General features: G+C 40.5%; 1 protein-coding gene across 2 annotated transcripts in view; it reads right to left on the bottom strand.

Annotated features, from left to right (window-relative positions):
* AATK (apoptosis associated tyrosine kinase) overlaps nucleotides 1–21144 on the bottom strand; it is a 2480061-nt gene that overhangs the window by 964724 nt on the left and 1494193 nt on the right. For both annotated transcript variants that reach the window (XM_044085080.1, XM_044085081.1), the window contains one exon: nucleotides 7925–8004. In XM_044085080.1, the coding sequence (XP_043941015.1) occupies nucleotides 7925–8004 (80 nt within the window). The remainder of the gene's footprint in view (nucleotides 1–7924; nucleotides 8005–21144) is intronic.

Here is a 21144-nt window from a genome sequence, read left to right as displayed (position 1 = left end):
GTCTGGTGTTACTTTTGGTCACTGCTTTACAGAATGCTGAGAATAGGCATCACCATTTATTGGTTTAGGAGGTCTTTGAGGTTTGGGAAGACTTTTATTTAGAGCCTCAGCATAAGTTGGCCTATTTGAGTTGTGGACACTGTGTGTGTGTTATTGACAACCTTGTTTGCTTGCAAGATTTTTGCTTCCACTGAAATTGTGTATCCGCACGTCTCACATATTGTGTTTGTTTCTTTAAGGATTAAATTAAATGGTTGTCTGTGAACATGAGACAATTGCTACATTTTCTCAGGATGCCCATATCTGGCTATGGAGACATTTGGAAACTGCATGTCCATGTTGTCTGGACCAGTATTTGGGTTAGCTACTATACATTATGGACTGTGTTATATAGAGGTCTAATTGGGTGCTCGCTGGGATTTGACAGTAAACAAGATCAGTGCTAATATTTGATAGCTGTACTGTTTAATGTGCAAACCAGCAGCTCTAAGATTGTCTCCGTATAATAGTTTTATAGACAAAATTTACTGTCTAGGTGTTTGGGTCTGTATAGGGCACTGGTATCCTTTAATTGTAAAAATGCCAAAATGATTACTTGAGAGTGTAAAGTTACAACAAAACAACTTAAATGTAATACTGGACAACACAATTTCAAGTATTAGGGACCTGTAAAATAATTTAAAGGTAAAATCAACACATGAAGAAAAAAATAAAGCAGTAGCACTCTAAAACAGTTAACTGAAGTGCAAACCAATAAAATAAAGCTTTTGTCTGTCAAGAATGGAGCAAGTTAACTGAAGTGCAAAACAATAACATAAATTTCTTATCTGCCAGGGATGGAACAGGAGTAACTCAGGACTGTGTGTGTGTGTGTGTGTGTGTGTGTGTGTGTGTGTGTGTGTGTGTGTGTGTGTGTGTGTGTGTGTGTGTGTGTGTTTGTGTTGAGGGTGACCAGCATATCAGATTTCTAGGAAAATGAGCACAGCCTTTTATAACCACAAAAGGAATAGGGTGGGACAGGTGGAGAAAAGCTACAAGAAGCAGACTTGCTAGAGAGGGATCCAATTATATAAAGCCAATATTGGAGCTTTACCCTACTCTTCTCTACTCTAGCTAAATGTCTCAGTGAGGTCTGGGGTGGGCACAAAGAATAAGATATAAACAGTAGCCACTGAAATGCAACATTAAGCCAGCAAATTATAAGCAGAATATAAGACTCTAGCAGCAAAACTGGAATATAAACAGCTGTAAAAGTAGTGAAGGACAAACCCTGAAGCAGAATTCATGGGTTCCTATTATAACAATGAAACAGTTGAAGATCAAACAGCCTAAAACATAAAAATGCTGTTCATCGATGTGTTTTTTGTGAGATCACTATACAGTGAAGATCAGAAAAGTTGCCCTTTCCTCACTGTAGTGTGATCTCAGAGATAGTATATATAATTAGCAGGGGGTGTGGGAGGCACAACCCCCCAGAAAAGCAACTTCAAGGTATGGCATTTACGGCTTTTAGGCCAGTCAACATTTGGTCTTTTTCGATGTTATAATATAGACCCGAATTCACAGTACTGCCACTACTGAAATCCTACCACAGACTAGACTAAGGCACCAGATAATGCAGAAATTTACCAGTAATGTTGTTTATGGAAAAAATGTTGTAATAAATGACTAAATAAGACTCAACTCTGGCAGCACTTCACAGGTCTGCCACATCTGTGAAAGAAATGACAAGATTAAGGCCCCAGATGGGTGACAAAATACAAAAGTGAGCTTTTACAAGTAATTCTACTTATGAAGATAGAAATGCAGTGTACTGTAAAAACAATGCTAAAATCTTGCAGTAGACACAATCTTCTCACAAATGCAAATTAAACTACAAGACTAAGGTCTCAGAACAAATTAAAAATGCAAACATAAATTTTTGGCTAAAACATGAAAAAAGCAAAAAAATACAAAAAAAAATCACTACACAGGTCACATACATGCAATTTAAAATATTTGAGCAGAATTTAAATAAAACCCTTTTTATTCCTGTTTGATGAAAAGCTTGTTTCTCACACTTCAGGGATTTCCACATCTTTCAGAGTCTTGAATAAAACATTTTGATTTTAAAAGAAAAGATGCTCTCAACCATAAAAACTGCAGCACAACACAAGGTGGAATTTACAGGATAAGAGAATCCTCAACCTCCTTAACTCATTATCACCTACCAGTAGTCAATTAATAAAGAGTTACATTACTTACTGTCTGCAGGCTAGATCGCAGTTACATAAAGATGAATAAAGATGAGAGTGTTAAAAAGAATTAAATGTGAGAGAAAATATTTTTATCTGAACAAAATAATCAGCTTTTCAGATGCTGAAGTTACTTTCTCACATTTATTGTGCTTAACTAGGATGTTAAATACAACAAATTCAGAACAGTGATTTTTACAGTAAAACAATAGCAGTGGGTGTGTGTATGTGTGTGTGTGTGTGTGTGTGTGTATGTGTGTGTGTGTGTGTGTGTGTGTGTGTGTGTGGTCTGTCCTTCAGGCACTATTGGCTTGACTGGGACTACAGGCATGATTAATACCAAGGCACGATGTGTGGAAACTCTCATCTGCACTAATTCATAACAAATTGTTCTGTGGCTGTATAATATACAAGGTCTAACAAAATAACATCTAAGCAAGTTAGAGCAAATCACAAAGGCAATGCTAATTCTCATACCCATCACTGCACTTTACTGCAAAACCTTTCCTGACCATTATGCAAATACAGGTTAAATTACTTCCTTCTCTTCACTTAAAGCCAAGCCCTCCCATGAGCTAAATGAGGAATTAAACCCGCACATAAGGCAGCTATTTAATCTCAGCCTTACCACAGGATACGTGCCCAAGGAGTGGCGTATGGCAACTGTGGTCCCACTCCACAAAGGCGGTGCCTCTACGGACCCTGGTAATTACTGCCCCATAAGCTTAACAAGTCTAGTCTGCAAAGCTATGGAGAGGATCATAATGGAGCTCATAAACAAAGATATAGGGGACTTGCAGACATTGGACCCAACCCAGTTTGGCTTCGTCATGCCTTTTGAACTTGGTCGACTTCTTCGAAACAGTCACCAAGGCCATTGATGAGGGAAAGGCAGTCCATACAGCCTACCTTGACCTTGCAAAGGCTTTCGACACAATACCCCACTCGGGTATTGTAGAAAAACTTACCAGCTTAAATGTAAACCCATATGTCACAAGATGGGTTGCAAACTGGCTTAAGGACAGAACCCACAGGGTTAGAGTTGCTGGCGCTATGTCAGACTCCAAGCTGGTCACAAGTGGTGTCCCACAGGGCTCGGTCCTTGGCCCCCTATTGTTCAGCATCTACTTTTCAGAAGTACAGGCCAACATGGGAGGAATTTGGCTGCCAAAGTTTGCAGACGACTGCAAACTGGGCGCCATAGAGGAAAGTGCATCGGACACGGATATCCTTCAGAAGGGACTCACGGAAACAGATAGCTGGTGCCAGAGCCATGGCCTGAAGTTAAACGCCAAAAAATGTATAGTCATACCCTTCGGGAAAAACAAGGTAACCCCAAGCTACCATATAGGCGGCAATCCACTAAGCACAGAAGAGGTTAACAGGGACCTGGGGACCCAGGTTGACAGTGGCCTTTCTTCTGACACTCACGTTGCTAAAGTGGTTAGAAAGACCTTCTACATTGCCCACCTGATCATGAAGGGATTCACATCCAGATCTAGTGAGGTCACTGTTCCCCTGTACTCCTCACTTATCAGACCAATGATCGAGTACAATGCCCCATTCAGGATGTATCTCACCCAACATCTGCAGCAATTGGAGAGACCCCAAAAGTTCCTCACCAAAAGGATAAAGGGACTCCAAAATCTGTCATATGCTGCCAGATTGAAGAAACTCCAGCTCTATTCAGTCGCATACCGTCTGCTCAGAGGTGACATGTGCCTGACATACAAGGCCATGTCCAACCTGGAATTAATGGACATGCTCCACCTCAAAAAATCCAAATCCACGAAAACCACTAGAGCAAGCGACTTAATTAGCACGGATATAAATAGGACGTACTGGAGGGATAGATTTATCACTCAGAGACTCCCTATGCTGTGGAATAAAATCCCGGTCCATGTGAGGCAGAGCACCTCGTTGGCTCTGTTCAAGAGAAATCTTGACCTGTGGATGGGAGATCGTAGGTTTACCCCGGGAATCATCTCTGTGTCACTGCTGGACAGAGGCACAACAAACTAATGGGCACAGTATTTTTTCATATAAGGGGTGGCGTAAGCCACAAAACTTTGGGCTAGGCTTATAAATGCCTTAGGGCAGATAGCCTAGTATAAACCTATGAAACTATGAACCTATGAACCTATGAACTGTTTCAAGAATAGCCTTCTTCAAGAAACCTCTATTTATCAAACAGCATGCATATAGAAAGCACTAGGAGGACAATTCATATGGTGATGCAGTATTCAGAAATTACACAGATGATATCTGGAACAAATTACTTTGTTCTATTACTACCATCACAGACTTACCTATATTTAAAAAACAAATAAATGCATACTTTGTAGTCCAGGTACAGTACAACTGCTAATACGTGCTACCTTAAAACTAAAGGCTGATTTTATCTGATACATATAAAATACTACAGATAAGCCACTATGTGACTCCCTATACTGTATGTGTATAAGCAGACATTTAAAAAAAGTTTGCTTACCCCGTTTAGGATCTGCAAGACACACCATGTCACTTAGTGCCTACTAATTAGTTGTTTGTTGTCATTTACTGTATTTTAATTAATGTTACTGTGCCTGCTCTTCAGACCTAGATAAACTTAACTGCATTAATGTTCATGATAGATATATTTTATGTTATCCCTCAGTTTAACAACATGCTATCCTTTCCTTTCATTTATCCTTTCATTGTAGAAGTGGTGTAATTTGTGTGTGTGGTTACGTGGGGGCTTTGGTAAAGTTTTTACATAGGTGCTCCATTGCCTAAAAACAACTCTGTTGCCCAAAGTGAGAACAGAAATGTGGCCATGACACACCTGCAGGAGCAGAAATTGAAACCAGGTATGTGTGTGTGTGTGTGTGTGTGTGTGTGTGTGTGTGTGTGTGTGTGTGTGTGTGTGTGTGTGTGTGTGTGTGTGTGTGTGTATGTATGTGTTTCCATGTATGCAATTAAAAAATGAGAAAGAAAACAGATCAGAAAAGTTTAAACATGACATAATAAGGCAAATAAGCCATGGGGCATTTTGTAGAAAATTTTAAATAGACTGGCTAAGAAGCCTGGAAGGGGAAGTTTAGTTAAAACGTGAGGCAAAATCTCCATGAGAGATGCAACACATTCTTTAAGATTAAAAAAAAAGTTAAGGAATAGGATAAGTGCATGCATGTAAGAATGCTTCAGAATGACCTCATCATAAGTTCTATTGAATTTAACACACATAAACATGCTCATAAGAGTTGCTTCTTATATTAGCTTTCCACATTAGCAGTTTGGGGCATAGCACTCACTTAAAATATATCAGTTTTAGCATTTCACCATTTTTGTAATTAACTGTAATTGAACTTTTAAGTGATAACTGTTTAAGACTAGTGTGTGTGTGTGTGTGTGTGTGTGTGTGTGTGTGTGTGTGTGTGTGTGTGTGTGTGTGTGTGTGTGTGTGTGTGTGCATGCATGCGCTCGCACCTGTGTGTGGGTGGATTTGTTTGTATCTGATAGTGGTAGGTCTGCTATAGTGATACAGGAAGCAGAGAGAAATTGCTAGAGTTGGGGGGTATTAAATAATTCCTTTGTACAAATGATGTCTTCTTTTTGTTTGATTCTGGTACTTAACCCCTTACAACATCCCCTTTCATTGATTCATAGAACATGAAAGACTAATTTAGTCTAATGACCATGTACACCTTACCAATCAATACACATCCTCAAGCTTTACATCTTTCTCAAGGAGGGAGAGGGCAGTTAGCCCCAGGATAAATTTGGCATCATCCATCCAGTTGTCGAGATTTAATGTGAAAGAAAAAAGAGAGTCACAGAGCACGTTTATTCCAGAGAAGGGTTAAACAATGTAGTTCTATATCTTCCTTCAAATTAAGCTTGATTGACTGGGTGTGTGCTGTTATCAGTAACCCAGTATATTCTGCTGCCCAAGCATATGGAATTATTTCACAGAATATGGATACGCATAAATTGTCCCTACTTCTTTGTATTATAGGATGATGTCTACTTAATCTGTTCTAAATTATTGCTGTGTGAATAATTACAATGACAAAAGCTGAATGATAACATTTCAGCAAAGAGTTAAAGAAAAAGCCTGTTAGATATAAAACTAAACCCACCAAAGTGGGTGGGCTTCATCCCTCACCCCCCCCCACTTAAATATACAAACTCTGAGATTGCACTACACTGAAGAAAGGGCAAAGATCACCATGGTGGCCAAGTCGTTCCTTTCACAGGGAAAGGATTTCAGCAGTCTGTGCTTTCGGTTTAGTGAAGTTTTGGAGAAGTGGAGTCAGGTAAGTAAAATTCGATGAAATGTAATTTCATTGATACAAGGTAGACTCATATATATATCTATATATATATATATATATATATATATATATATATATATATATATACATATACGTGTAATCCGCGGTGGTGCAGCAGTAGCATTGTTGCTTCACAGCAAGAGGTTCTCCCGTTTGATTCTCAGCTAGTGTGCAGGGAGTGCCTTCTGTGTGGAGTCTGCATGTCCTCTCCGCGGGTCGAGTGGCGTTCCGAAAGACATGCGTGAATGAGCGTGCCTTCGTTGAAGGTTGGGCGTCGAGCTGGCAACTCGGCACCGTGAAAATCTACTGCCAATCATTAGCGGACCGGAGTTCCGCTGTGGCGACCCCTAGCTGGGAAAAGCCGAAAGACAACAACATATATATATATATATATATATATATATGTATAAATAAATATAAATATACACACACACACGTGCACACACACACACACACACACACACACACACACACACACACACACACACACACACACACACACACTACAATTCTGAGAAAGAAAAAACATTTCCACTATCAAACCATGTTTCATTAAACAAAATAGCTGCCTGAGTCATGTCATAATAGTCCCAATAGGATTTGGTATTTACAACAGATCTTAGTAGAAAAAAAAGCAACAATAATTAAATAACCTCCCCAGAATAATTTCACAGTCGTGCTACTGAATTTGAATCCTTCCACTGGGCACACAGACTGCACTTCAAATGTTGTTGTTCTTCTTTTGGCTTTTCCCCGTTAGGGGTCGCCACAGCAGAACTCCGTTCCGCTAATGATTGGCAGTAGATTTTTATGATGAAGCCTGCACTCCAAATAGTGAAACATTGTGTCTTAGTTTGTATCTAACTTTTTTATTTCTTACTGCTGAGTTTTTACGATGTGTGTGTGTGTGTGTGTGTGTGTGTGTTTGTGTCTTAGGATCACAGAAGAGCAGATGGTAAAGCTATGTGCTTACTTCCCACATCTGTACTTCTAAGCAGCTCTGGTAGAAGTCAGAAAGATGTTTCTGTGGAGATACCATTTTCAAAAGAAAAACAAATGTCTTGCGGTCCACAAAAGCTGCTAGCTACTCTCCTATGAAAACTATTTTAGAAGGACCTACCATACTTCAGTTTATATTAGGTCAGCAGACTATAACAATAAGTTCTACTATTGAAAATGCGCAAATACACAAATCCTAAGAATGACACACTAGTTGCCCTTCTAGGGTGAATGGACAGAGTTTCTGGCAAGATTCAAAATCTCATGGTATGATACACAGTACAGTAAGAGGTAGGAACTATGCAGGTAGGAGAACACTGAAAAGGAGCGAGGACCAAATGACAAAAATATTGGGCAATATAAAAGAGTACTTACCTTTCCAAACCATCCTTGTCCAATCTCTTTCAGGTACAGGAGGCTATGACGTCCCAGATCCGTAGGTTTAAGCAGCTGCACTGTAAATAAGCACAGAAAGATGAAATGCGTATTACAGCTACCTGAACATTCTATCTATCTAGAAAGTATTTTACAGCTATTTCTCCTGTAGTTCCTATACATTTACACTAGCTGCAGTGGTAAACAGGAATACTAAACAGAAAAATAATTCAGCAGCTCTTCTAATGTTCTATAAACAGTATATTTAAATTTGTTTTTTTTTTATTTTTTTGCCTTCAAGCAAAATAAAAGGATCTCTTTCTGCCTGTGATCATTTTAATCCACATTGCAGGATATAATACTGTCAAAGAAAGTAAAGAAGCAATTTTGACTGAAGTTAGTAGAAATCCAGTTTCAAGCTGAATGTTTAACTATGCATTATAAGAGAAGCTAATCATATTTTGCACAGAATGCATCAGACAGTGTGTATAAACTGCTGAAATGAGTAACCTTTGCTTTGGCCTTTCTGTAATACAAAGAAATACAACAGAATGTATTTAAAAAGGCAATGTTTGAAAAGAAAAGGTAGTAGCATTAATTGTATATTCAGATTCATTCCACTGTGCTACTTCTTTAAAAATATTTTCCTCTGCTGACAATCCTGGCAGCAGAGAGTTCATTTGTGCAACATTCATACCATATAGTTCGATGTTTCATAAACACAGAACTTAAGCCATGCTCTTTTGACAGTGCACCAGTTAGAGCTACTGAATGACAACAAATTCAGCTCATCACAGTTATCTGAAGAGATGTGTATCTCTTAAATGTTGAATGCATAAAGCCAGTGCCCCCACACAAAAAATCACACAAAAAAATAATTCTCTGAACATCTGTGCTGAAAACACCACCTATCTGCAGCTGTCTTGTGGACCTGATGTCGCTAAAAGCTCAAGACGGAAGCAGCAAAGATTTCCCATTCTTTCTCCTTCGCCTCCAAAGTAAAAATGCAGTTTTACTGATAGTTCCATCTCAACAAGCCTTGCATTGTAAGCCTGGTTAGGGGTGTGGGCAATGATACCATCCCTCTGGTGAATGTCGACATTTACCGCCTCTGCACTATTATGGAAGCCTAGCATTCCATCCACATTGTGGCTCAGTGCAAAGCAATAGGACCATTGTCTGGGATCCTCACACAAGCCCACACTGCCTCTTGGCACAGATTATTATGTTGTTGTAATGACATCAGTGCAAGCTGGGGGGGGCATCAAATGGAAGGAAAGATGGATTTTTCTCCCACACCATACTTTTAAAAGAATTTGAGGGTGTATGAATAACATAAAGGTATTATGAAATTAAATGGCCTTACTGTTGTCAGAGCTGGTACAAGTACACAAATGTTGAATTGTAATTGTTTTACGGTTAATCATAAAGACTGCTTAATTATCTCTTTTTTATCAAAAGACACAATGTATAGACAATGTACAAGTTCCACAAATATGTACATGTCACCACTGTATTAGAAAATGTGACCGAAGGCTCAGATCTACCTAGTGAAAAATGTAGCATCTTCTAATCACCTGAGCACTATATGCTGAGGGAATGGAGAGGAAGGCTCTATGGAATGTAAAGGGCAGACCTTGTCAGACAAGGAAATATTAGAGAATCAGAGACTCAGCAAGCCATAATTTCCATTCTGAAAGCTAGCAAAGCAGCAGATTGGGAAATAGCTTTGGCGTGCTTTTAGTGTTATACAAACATTCAGACATTCTGAGACAGTATTTTATAATGCCCTTTCTTCCGTCTGATTTTATGGTCATCCAGTTCCCATGCCTTTTCATCTTTTCTGCTCTAGATACTGCCCTTTCAGTTTGCACTGCCTTGGCTCCCTAATGACCTGATGCTATTAAATGTCTTAGTCTGCCCTTGCTTTAGTCAACTCAGAGTGGACAGTAAATGCAGTAGTACATATGAAAAAATGTGATGCAAATATAAGACTAGGTAGCAAACAAGCACAGCAGTACATAGCACAGCTCTATGTACGCATCCCCTAAGGCAAATAGTCCTTAGCCATGAAATGCATCTTTATCACGTCTGTGCAGCTTTATGCTTTTACTTATCACATTCTGGCAGTGTTGTAAACAAGCCACTTACAATGCAGGTTTTAGTCATGTATCGGCAACAATGTGATAAATGAAAGCTTCTCTATTTAAAACAGAACGCTGTAGAAAATGAGCAGTGCCATAACAACCGCCTAAAAGAATAAATCAGTACCTGAAGCAGTAGGTCACATAATTAGAACTACCATCATAGACAACAGTAGTTCAGAAGCAGACAATTTAACATTTGGTTTTGTGTGATTACCCACATCAACAGTGTATTTCATCACCACTGGTGCCACTGATATTACTACGAAAAAGTAACAATTATTTATCAGCTGTGCTTTCCCATTGAGGTGTAAAAAGGTAAAATCATCCATTAGTGAGTCAAGAGCCCATGTGGCCTAATGAAACTTAAGGTTGTAGCAACCAATAGCTGCTGAAAGATATCTGCTGTTGCAGTGGTTGTGACAGTAGTGGATGAACTGGTGCAGCTGATACCACCAACTACACTCTGTAAACAGAGGGGCCACAGGGAAAGGAAGGAAGTAGACTGAAGCTACTCACTACCTAGAGGCTCACCCAATGAGAATAGATTGTCACTTAATGATGTTCTTCGTGTCTCACTGCTGCAGTCCTAACGAGCTATAAAGGAGAGAAGGTGATGCCATTACCTCAGTCTTTCTTGCTGTGGAGCCCGTAGCAGAAGTAATTTTCAACAGTGCCAGTCAGCTGTTTTCAGTTTTCGAACTTCAGCTGAAAATGTCTGAAGTACCCATTGGGGATCCTTCTTTTTTCTTGCACTAACCAATGTCTGAAAAAGTCAATAACTGTCTCGCCTGTGGAAAGCAAATACCACACTGAGACTTCCATTTTTACTGTGTCACTTGCTTAGACCCAGATCATGATGTACCGCCGCTGTCAGTTCTGTGCCCTCTTTAACGCTAGAACTATTCGTCTCTCTGGGTAGGGAGACATGCTTACACAGGTTTGTGTGTTACACCATCTTTTACTTCCTGCCGCCTTACAACAAGGGATGAAGAACGCCTTGAATATTCCTAACAGGGCATCAATCCTACATTTGCCCTTGCCAGGTGTGCTGTTACATGAGGGAACTGGATGGTGACTCTGAGACTACAGATAAATTGCTTCTTGTTCATGGAAACATACTCAGCCAGACTAAAGTATAAAAGGAGTTAAAATAAAAACTTGTAGCATACATTTCTAGAAGGAAAAAAAAAGAAAAACTGAGAGAAGAAGGCTGCTACTGTGTTTAATAAATACTTGCTGTTTTTTCACTTTAAAGTTTGTTTACCATACAGTGAGAAAAAAAATCTTGACTTTACCCCGCACCCATAAAACTTGGGATTGAAGCCCAATACCCTGCAATTCCATAGAGAAGTAACAGATGAAATTCTCTTTTACTAGACACAGAAGTAACAAATGGAAAACTCCTTAAAAAGAAGGCAAAAAATAATAACATAACCTATGTGCAGATACCAATACAGACTTAAGACAGATCTTGAGGTTGTCCTGCAGACTCTGTAGACACAATGCAACTAGTGCATACAAAATGGCCATAGACTGTACTCTGTGGGACAGCACCACAAGCATTCATGATGGAATGAGCTTTGATCCTTTTAGAAAACAGTTTTATCAGCCTTCTAGTATCACTGAATAATGCGGCAAGAAGCTATGAGAGGCACTATTCCAAAAATGAGCTCCATTCCTGTGCAGAGGTAACACAAAAAATGTTTAAATGTTCATAAAGTTCTTTGAAGATATTACTATAAAGTCTTTGGCCAATACCTAACAATAAATTTTGACAGATTATGCAGTATATTTAACTGGGACTACATAAATCAGTACTGCCTTCAATGTAGGCATTGATGTTCCATTTAGATGGTTGCATGGTATGTAAATAGTAATGACCCAGTCTATCCAAAACATAAGAAAAATGAAAAGACTGCCCTTGAAGATAGAACACAGTGAAATAGGCTTTCACAGTTGTATAATACGTTTTCCTGTCAGCAGACAGCAGCCAGCAAATAATTCCTCTGCTATAAAGGAAGAAGATGAAGGAAAGGAGGGATTGCACTCCTGAAGAAAGGGAGATCTTCAATGAACCTTTTTTATTGTTGTGTGTTACAAAACTACTCTGCCTTCCCCACTTAGATGTAATGTGCATCATAGCAGCACAGCTGTGACCTTCACATATCCAAACCAGGCACAGACAGATAATACATTTAGTTCTGCAGAACTCTCAGTGAGTTAATACTCACTTAGTGAGTTATTCAGCCAGTTTATAGAACTGCAACAATGAGAATGAGATCATTTTCCAACCATGCCAAGTTATAGTAAAGATAAAAAATAAAAAATAAACATAATGTTATATAGTGCATACACAAACTAACATCTACTGTTTGGCTAGTACAGCAAATAAATAAAGCATAACCTTCATCTTATATTATTCAAACAACAATAATAAGACACCATGTACACCATTATCTCAGAAGAGGTCTACAACTGCTTCCTTTGGACCTGGAATGTTACGCAGAAAGCCAGGGAGTATCTTTCACATTTTAGGCCCATGGATGAAGGAAACTCTTTCATGGTTTAAAGGAAGCAGCGGAGAATGGTTCATAGTAGAAAGGACAAGAAAGTAGAGCTGTGTACACTTACCATAAATGTAGATGTTAAGAGTGTATTCACTGCTGCAGTCCTAACCATTGGGTTATCCATACTGTGGTACCCCTCAGTCGGTCCGAATACCAGAGTCAAGGTTCTGTGCGTTGGCTGCTGTTGCTTGCTGGGTGACATCAGGTCATCCGAGCTATAAAGGAGAGCAGGCAATGCCATTACCTCAGTTTTTCTTGCCTTAACCAACCAAAGAAGTCCAGTTTTAATAATTATTAGTAGTCCTGGGGTCAGAGACCCGAAAGAAATATGTGTCTCTCAAAGGAAAGAAGATGTCAGGGGAAGGAGGGAGGGAAAGCATGACTGCAGTAGTGAGAACACTCGAACATTTACATTTATGGTAAGTGTACACAACTGTACTATGTTCTTCGTGTTTCACTGCTGCAGTCCTAACCATTGGGAAGATTCCCAAACCTGAGGAGAAGGGTGAAAGGTTAACAGAAACTTAAGACTGGGTGATCATGCCCTGCAGAACTGCAGAGGCAAACCCAGCAGTAGCTTTTAAGAATAGGTTCAGATGGTAATGTTTGGTGAAGGTGTGGACTGAAGTCCATGTAGCAGATTCCAGGATGTCCTTGGTGGGTACCCCTCTAAGGAATGCTGTGGTAGTAGAGGTTGTCCTAGTGGAATGGGTTCTGATGGTCCTTGGGAGTGGTTTTTCATGCCAGGAGTAGCAAAACTGGATGCAGTGTGCTATCCATTTGGAAATGGCCTGTTTGGATATTGGTTTCCCTTGTGCCCCTGTTTTAAAGCTGACCAACTGCTGGTCAGTTTTCCTGAATGTCTTTGTACGATCCAGATAAAATCGGAGTTGTCTGTGCACATCCAAAGAATGCAGTATCCTTTCCCCCTTCTTCTGAGGGTTAGGTAAGAAGGTGGGCAGGTGGATTGCCTGGTTGAGGATAACATCCAAAACCACCTTTGGCATGAAGGAGGGATTGGTTCTCAGGGAGACCCTGTCTGCATGGAAGATGATAAATGGCTCAGTGGCCATTAAGGCTTGAAGCTCTGACACTCTTCCAAGAGAGGTACTATTTAGTTCTGAGGATGCTGCAGGCTCGAAGGGAGGCAGAGTAAGCTTTTCCAAAACATAGTTCAGGCCCCAGGATGGGGTGGGCTGTCTTCTGGGAGGCCTGATATTACAGGCTCCTCTAAGGAATTGTTTAATAAGAGGGTGGGGGAACAATGGCTGTTCTGTATCAAAGTGTTCCGAGATGGCAGAGGCATGGATCTTTATGGAGGAAAAGGAGAGACCCTTATTAAGAAACTCAGCAAGATAATCTAGAATAAGAGGAATGGACGGCAGATGTATGTCTCCCCACTTGGAGTGGCTCCAGAAGCAGGATCTTTTCTATTTTCCAGCATAAGATTTTCTGGTCCTGGGCCTTCTGGCTTCTGTGATGATGTCAAGGACTTGCTTGCTAAGCATAGATTCCTTGTTGGTTTTGGTAGAATAAGCCATGCTGAGAGCTTGAGTGTCTGAAGGTCTGGGTGCAGCATTGTCCCCCCCCCAGGAATAGCAGGTGAGGTATCAGAGGTAGCTGCCAGGGGGGCTGGTGAGATAGACTATGCAGCAGTGGGTACCAATGCTGTCTGGGCCAATCTGGGGCAATGAATATTGCTCTTGGTTTTTCCTCCCTTATCTTGAGTAATACTTTTGGAATGAGAGGTAGAGGTGGGAATACAGGCACAAAGAGGGTATTCCAAGGGAAGATCAGGGCATCGACCTTCCAGGCCAGGTCATGGTACTCCCTGGTGTAGAATTTCTGTACTTGGTGATTTAAATGAGGCAAAGAGGTCCACCTGGGGGTTCCCCCATGTGTGGGCAATTTGCAGAAAAATGTCTCTGTGGATTTGCCATTCATGGTCTGCCAGGGTGCTACTGATGCCCGGTAGGTACTGGGCAATAAGATGTAGTCCCATGGATGAGGCTGCTAGCCACAGGTTCATGGCTAGTCTGCACAGGGGGTAAGATTGTGTCCCTCCCTGTTTGTTGATGTACCACATGACTGTGGTGTTGTCTGTTTTTATGAAAAGAACCCCTAGTTTGAGGTAGGGCTTGAAGGATGCCAGAGAGTTTTGCACTGCTATCATTTACTTTTGGTTGATGTGCAAGGGTAGTATTTGTGCATCCAAGTAACCTTGGGCAAATCTTCCTTCTAGGTGGGCACCCCAGGCTATGTCTGAAGCATCTGTAGTTATGGTCTGGTCTGATGGACGGAGGGTGAATGAAAGTCCCTTGTTCAGAGCACAGGCCTGGGCCCACCAGAGGAACTCGGATCTTATGCAAGGGATCATAGGCAGGGAGGTGTCCAGAGGTTATGAGCGTTGACACCATAGGTTCATTAGGTACCACTGAATTTTCCTCATGTGTAGTCTGGCCAGAGGTACCAGGAGGATGCCTGAGGCCATGTACCCTATTGCTTGTAGGAATTTTTTGGTAGAAAGCTGGGTTTGGGAGGCCAGAGTAGTGAAGTATTTTGGTAGGAAACTTTGTTTTTCTGGGGACAGAAAGGCCATTTGCTGTTCTGGTGTCCAGTAAGGCTCCCAGAAATATGATTTTCCTGGTAGGTGTCTGTTTTGATTTCCTTTTGTTGAGAGTGAATCCCATAGGAGTGAGTAGGGTTTTTACAAATGGGAGGTTCTGCAGGAGCAATCCCTTGTAGTCTGCCTGGATGAGACAGTTGTCCAGATAAGGGTAAATCTGTACATTGTTTTGCCTGCAAAAGGCAATGGCAGGAGCTAGACATTTGGTGAATACCCTGAGAGCAGTAGATAAGCCAAAGGGCAAAGCAGAGAATTGAAAGTGTAGTGATCCTGCTCTGAAGCATAGGAATTTTCTGCATGATTCCCTTATTGGGATGTTCATGTAATCATCCTTTAGGCCTAAAGTGACCATCCAAGCTTTGTTTGGCAGCATTGGCAGACGCTGTTGTAAGGTAAGCATTTTGAATTTTGGGATTACCAGGAAGGTATTGAGAAAGGATAGGTCCAGGATGGGACGCAAAGTCCCCTCTTTCCTGGGGACAGGGAATAGTCTGGAATAGAATCATTTTGCCACTTGTTCTGGAGGTACAGGTTCTACTGCCCCTAGGGAAATTAGGTTTTGCACTTGTTTTAGTGCTTCTGCCCACTGGTTTGGAGGTAGGTCTGGTTAGCCTCTTGAATGTGGTAGTTCTTGGTAATTGAATTTGTACCTCTGAGCAATGATTTTTAAGACCCACTGATCTTTTGTTACAGAGTTTCAATTTTATCTGCATAGAGATAGCCTTCCTCCTAACTTTTGGTGTGGTGGAGGCAGGCAGAGATGGGAAAGGCAGTAATTGAGAGTTTTTTTCCATACAGGGTTGCTTTTGAACTCCCTGCTGTAGAGTTTGAGGGGGGCCACTGTTTAGTTCTTGCCACTGTTTAGTTCTTTGCTGGCCTTGAGTTTGAGTCCTGATGGGTCTGTCCCTATGGGTTTTGCCTTGTGCCTGCCTGTTTGGTGCAGGAAAGGACCAGTGTTCAGATGGAAAATTTCTGCTGAACCTAGGAGGTTGTACTTGAAGAAAATCTTTAACAGTTTGCATCGATTCTGCTTTGTCTTCCATCTTTTTAAGTACCTCTTCAGTTTTCTGTCTGAACAAGCGGTCTTTGTCAAGAGGTGCAGCCATGACTTTAGCTTTGACATGATCAGGGAGAGGTTGTTCCTTCAGCCATGCATGTCTTCTGATAACAGATCCTGTCACTGCTACCCTGCTAGAAGCTTCTAGGGTGTCAAAACCACAGTGCAAGGATTTCTTTGCCACCTGAGAAGAAGAGTCCAGTAATTCTGCTATCTCTTTATTGTTGGCAAAATCTGGTACAGCAGAAGTTTTCTGTTTCAAAAGTTCCAAAGTGTGCTGTTGATATTTTAACATATGGAACTGACAGTTGAGAGCCCTTACAGTTAAAGTTGCAGAGGTATACACTTTTTTACCCCATCTGTCCAGGGCCCTGGATTCTTTGTCTGAGGAAGTAGGATTCTTTGCAGAGGTAGCCTTAACTCCCTTAGGTCCCTGAGTAATCACCTCTGGACCTGCTATAGGATTTCTGTAGAGGAATTTATGTGAGTCAGGTACCCTGTAGTACCTGTCAGGTTTTCTGGGGGCAGGTGGAAGGGTGTCAGGGGTAAAGCTGGATTCTTGGTAAACATCATCTACCACCTCCAAGATGGGTGGGATGGCCAGAGGCCTATGCTGGGGTAGGTCCAGAAACTCTCTTGGTCTTTTCTTAGATTGAGGGAAATCCATCGATTCCCATTGGAAGTGTTTCCTGAGGGTGTGGAGGGTTTCCCCAAAGGAAAAGCCCTCCGGAGGTAATGCAGAAGGAATAGATTCCTCTGCATCTGAATCTTCATAGGCACTGAGAGGATTTTCCTCTTCAAAAACAGTGGAGTCAGATCTCTCTGATTCTAAATCCGATTGGATGCTTGGAGAAGGTTCCTTCTCCTTTTGGCTGGAGGGGACTGATTACTCTGGATGAAAATGATGAGATCCTCTGCCATTTTAAGCATTCTAGTTTAAGGAGGGGAGGAGTAGTGGAATGGAGACTTTTTCGTGTTTTCTTTGGAGTAGCTCAAAGTCTGGTCTGAAGAGTATCCCTCGGTGCTGTCGGTGTGTTAGTCAGAAGAGAGGGTGAAGGCCTTGAAGTGAATTCCGAAGTGCGAGCAGTATGCTCGGAGGCCGATGCCTGCTTAGTGACTCCAGACTCAAAGAGACAGAGACAGCAGAAGGACTGTTAGATGAGGTAGACATCTGTGGCATACAGGAGTCCAAAAGGGTCTCAGTAGAGGCCTGCAAAGTAATCGAGTCGGGCATCAAGGCCTGCAAAAGCACCTCATTGAATTCTGAAGAACTGATGACCCGTTTAGAGGTGGTGTCATTGGAAGGCTTGGCCTTATGCAGTCTGTCTCTATCCTTATCTTTATGTTTTTTCAGAAGATCTGTGGTTTGCTGACTGATGGACGCCATGTCAGTAATCGGAGATGGAAGATGAAAATAACTAGCTACAAACAGAGCTCTATGATGAATAGTTATAGTGTTAAAGAGGGCACAGAACTGACACCAGGGTATGTCGTGATCTGGACCTAAACAAGTGACGCAATAAGAATGGAAGTCTTGGTGTGTTATTTGCTTTACACAGGTGAGACAGTTATTGACTTTTTTGAACATCAGTTAGTGCAAGAAAAAGGAAGGATCCCCAACGGGGTACTTATCTTTAGATGTTTTCAGCTGAAGTTCAAAATCTGGAAACAGTCGACCAGCACTATTATGAATTGCTTCTGCTACAGGCTCCATGGCAAGAAAGACTGAGGTAATTGCGTCGCCTGCTCTCCTTTATAGCTCGGACAACCTGACGTCACCCAGCAAGCGACAGCAACCGATGCGCAAAACCTTGACTCTGTTATTCGGACCGACTGAGGGCTACCACAGCATGGATAACACAATGGTTAGGACTGCAGCAGTGAAACACGAAGAACATCAGTGAATTAAGTGTTGTGGTGCTGGATTTTAAATGAAGAGATATGCACAGAAGAGCCATTGGACAAAATGTAGAAGTTTAAAGAAAAGGGACATACTTTTAAGGGCTGGGAAAAATGACTCATCTTAGGTGAGGGCAAACAGGATATTCTTTTCATTGGGAGTTACCAATATATTTGCAAATATTACTGATGGCAATTTGATGAGAGTCCCTGTAAGCATTATGGAATTCTAAGCTTGCTTATGAGTTCCTGTAGATGACTGAATTAGGTGTCTTGAGTATGAAAGCATACTTTAAGGTGGCAGAGAAGACCCTTTGGCCAAGAAGTATCTATGTACCGTTTGCCGCAAATCTGAGCCAGTGCATCAGGTTGTGAGCAGACCTCATACCCTGCTGACTGTTTTATGAACATGTTCAGTGAAGGACAGTGCAACATCGAGCAACATTCCCAGGTATTTACAGATGGAAGCTATACTTACTGGTTCTCCATTAGGATGGATAATACCTAGTGCTTTGGAAGCAAATGCCCCATGGTGGAACTACAGTCAAGATTTTGGTCAGGATCAAGAGAGGCAACCCCTGGATGTTGAGCTATAAATTTCATGTGATAGTGTTGTAAACAGATCTAAAGCCATGGTGATGTCCTAAAAGGATTCAAAATCTCCAGCTGTTGCTATGAACGATACAGTGGCCTTATCTAAAAGTTTGGATGATGGCGCAAATAGAGATATACATCTTTACAACTCTTTGTGTTTTGGTGTATTTCTTAGTTATTGGGGTAATAGCTACAAGTTTCCAGAGAAGAAGAAAGAAGCAAAAACTAAGGATGTTGTACATTATGTCACAAAGAGATGTGACAGTAAATGCAGATAGAGCCTTTTGATTTTCTGAATAAAAAGTGTCATGTCCCAAACAACAAAAGCTGAGTAGTTTTAAGACATATAACATCCTTCCACAGCAGCTTTTAATGGTGGTATATTATGTTTGGCTGACATAATTAAACCTCACATGTATAAAATCAGCATGTAAATGAATAACACTAGGAATATTACTAAAATGCAAACCCTGCACCAGTTTAGAAAAAACAGAATACAGTTGCAAAACAACAGTCACACAAGCTATTAGAAAAGGAACCCATAAAATAGTATTTTTAGAACATTATAGTTTTATAGCAGCAAAACTGTTAATTTAGATTAGAGAAGATATTTCAAAGTTGGAGCACAAAAGGGAACTTTAGTGGTTCAGGTTCTAGTAAACAGATGCCTGCTTTACTTTACTTACCTGTTTGTGACACACAATGTGGCTGTGTGAGGCTGAAGCAGGCCATTACTGCTAAAAAAAGTCTGTAGCCAAACAAAAATATTGAAAAGAAATATGTACAAATACCTTCTAAACTTTGGCTGCATATCTGGATGAGGGGCAGTTTAACAGGTGGGCAATATGCTTTATGCAAGTTTAAGAATGTTCTACATTCAGTGTTTTATTACCTCCTTCTAAAACGTGCTGTGTGGCACTATAATGCAAATGAATTCCTCTACCAACATCATATGGAGAGACAAACACGCTCCCCAAGAAATTCTGCTCAGAAACACGCGTATCTATCTATCTATCTATCTATCTATCTATCTATCTATCTATCTATCTATCTATCTATCTATCTATCTATCTATCTATCTCTCTCTCTCTCTGGCAGGTATAGCACTGCTCCAAAAGGATCTATTTCAGGCTCAGCCTAGGTTTATAATACATTGCAATTAAATATGAACAAAATGATGTAAAACCATTCAGTAAATAAGGTACACAGTTAGTAAAAGAGATGGAAAAGCAAATAAGCAATACAACTTTAAACATAGTTATATAACCTGTAAAGCATCTAATAAGTTTTCTACAATCATTAACCTGATTTGAAGTTCATTTGAAGTTATTTTGCAGAGTTAATTGAAAAGGAGATGGAAGAAGCTTAAAAGCATGTACCCTTCTGTCATATTTTATTTTAGCTAGTGTTTTTAAGGTAGAAGGACATGATATGAAATAATACTGAAGTTTTAATCTCATAAGCATTAATGTTAGTGTGAATAAATATAACCTGTGTTTTAAATGCAATTTAAACGTTTCACTTCTTTCTTCAAATCTCTTCAGAATTTGATTCTAAAAGTAGAAAAACTGTGTGTGTATTTGTATATGTGTGTGTTTGCGTGTGTGCTTGTTCTTAACAGAAACAAAAAATCGTGACAGGACTGAAAGAGTTGCAGTCAAAGAACTGAAGAGCTTTATAATCACATACAGTTCAGATGACTTTTGGTGGTATTCTTTTAGGACACACTGTAAATATCTGTTACTTTGAATCCTTTGTGACTTCAGGAAGTAAAGGAGACACAGGAAAACATTACAGGAAGTCCAGTAAAAGCTGAACTTTACAACATTATGGCAAATTCTGAAGTATCTGCTTAAAATAGGCTTGTTTGCATTCACTGTTTTTTGAGCCAGTGTCACCAGTCTGTCATGGGAATACTTTGTTTTTTGGAATTATTTCTGTCGTGTTTTATAGTTGGAGGAAATGATGCACAAACTAGGTTGGATATGTGACTTATGGTCAAAAGGTGAAGTCAATACCTGTCACGAGATGTAAATATAGCTCCTTTGATTTAAAAGACATAACCACTGACTTCTAAATCTATGATCTTAACAGTGATGACTGCAATTCTTCATGAAGAACAATGGCCTAGTGATCAATTACAGTACCATATCTTTAACACATATGTATTCACAACACACATACACAAAAACACACGCAAACACTTACACATACTAGGCGGTTATTACTGCACTCTCATAGCTTGATGGTCTAGTGCCTGACTCTGTCCTCCTTTTTTATATGTGGAGTTTGCTCTCCTAGTCTTTCTATGGGTTTCCTCCATACTCCCT

This window comes from Protopterus annectens, chromosome 10.part0 (assembly GCF_019279795.1).
Source record: "Protopterus annectens isolate FY-2018-M chromosome 10.part0, PAN1.0, whole genome shotgun sequence".
NCBI lineage: Eukaryota > Metazoa > Chordata > Ceratodontiformes > Protopteridae > Protopterus > Protopterus annectens.
Note: the sequence above shows the minus strand (reverse complement) of the source record. Positions and strands in the feature narration are given on the sequence as shown.